Source organism: Pterocles gutturalis, unplaced genomic scaffold (assembly GCF_000699245.1).
Source record: "Pterocles gutturalis isolate BGI_N339 unplaced genomic scaffold, ASM69924v1 C11750351, whole genome shotgun sequence".
Classification (NCBI taxonomy): domain Eukaryota; kingdom Metazoa; phylum Chordata; class Aves; order Pterocliformes; family Pteroclidae; genus Pterocles; species Pterocles gutturalis.
The window spans coordinates 1-939 of NW_010154303.1; the positions used below are offsets into that span (position 1 = coordinate 1).

The 939-nt window shown below is 55.2% G+C and overlaps 1 protein-coding gene across 1 annotated transcript; it reads right to left on the minus strand.

The window, feature by feature from the left end:
• Positions 1-26: 26 nt before the first annotated feature.
• ASL (argininosuccinate lyase) lies at positions 27-890 on the minus strand. Its single transcript, XM_010086218.1, has 2 exons — positions 729-890; positions 27-268 (listed from the first exon to the last, which is right to left on the minus strand). Exons 1-2 carry the CDS (start codon positions 833-835, stop codon positions 118-120), a joined length of 258 nt encoding a protein of 85 aa, XP_010084520.1. The 5' UTR covers positions 836-890; the 3' UTR covers positions 27-117.
• Between the last annotated feature and the right edge of the window lie 49 nt (positions 891-939).

The following is a 939-nucleotide window of genomic DNA, read 5'->3' on the forward strand; positions in this document are numbered from 1 at the left end:
CTTAGAAGAAAGACTCAAGACAGGAGTTTCAGTGAACTACAATGCACCCCAGTGTTTATTAACTTCAGATTAGTGTGATAGGCACAACGCTGCATCCACGGGATATCTCCCCACACTCTAAGCTTGTTCCTTATGCCTCTTCAGCAGCTCCCTCAGCTGCTCGATCTGGGCAGTCACGCTGCTCTTGGCGGTACCGCCCACGGCCGTGTACTGCTCCACGCTGTTGACAACGTTGAAGACCTGGGAGACGTCGCTGCCAAACAGGGGGCTGGGGAGGCAAAGAGAAGAGGTGTCAGAGGGGAGCAGGGTGCTGTTGGCTGGCTTTGTGTGTTCACTGGCTGCAGAGAGGGTGAGGGAGTGGAGATGGAGCCTTTTTCCAAGGGGAAAGGCCTCCTGCAGCACTGCTTCTGCACTTCTAGTGCCTGGCCGTAGCTGCCTGTGGCAGACCAAAGAGTCAGCTCCAAGGGGAGAGATGAAGTTCAGAGCCAGACTCTTCTGGAGGGCTGGTGCCTCCACATCAGGGCATGATACCTGCTGCCCATGCTGCTCCCGCTGGAGCTGGCTGGTGGTGATGCTGTCCCCCTTGAGTGTTTTCAGGCCCATCAGTAGCAGCACTGATGCTCAGGCCAGGAGGATTTTGGGGAAGGGCACCATAAGGGGGCCCATTCTAAGGGGGGCTGATAGCTGCCTGTTGAGGGGACTGAGAGCAGAATAACAGTGATACGAACCTGATGCTCTTCAGGTCATCCACGCTGAGATTATTGATGGTGGTGCCTTTTGACTCGGCGAGGTGGACGGCCTTCCCAGAGGCAATGTGGGCTTGTCTGAATGGCATCTGCAGTGAGAAGCAGAGGCCACAGTCAGTGACCAGGCAACTGGGGTGCAGCCTCAAGGTTAAAAATGGATGTGCTGTCTTTTTTGGTTGGCTTGTTTTCACTT

Bases quoted from the DNA above. Each gene is read 5' to 3' on its own strand.
- ASL (XM_010086218.1), bottom strand. From the start codon at position 835: ATGCCATTCAGACAAGCCCACATTGCCTCTGGGAAGGCCGTCCACCTC. The intron at 269-728 runs GTTCGTATCACT...TTGCCTCCCCAG, and splicing joins GATGACCTGAAGAGCATCAG to CCCCCTGTTTGGCAGCGACG.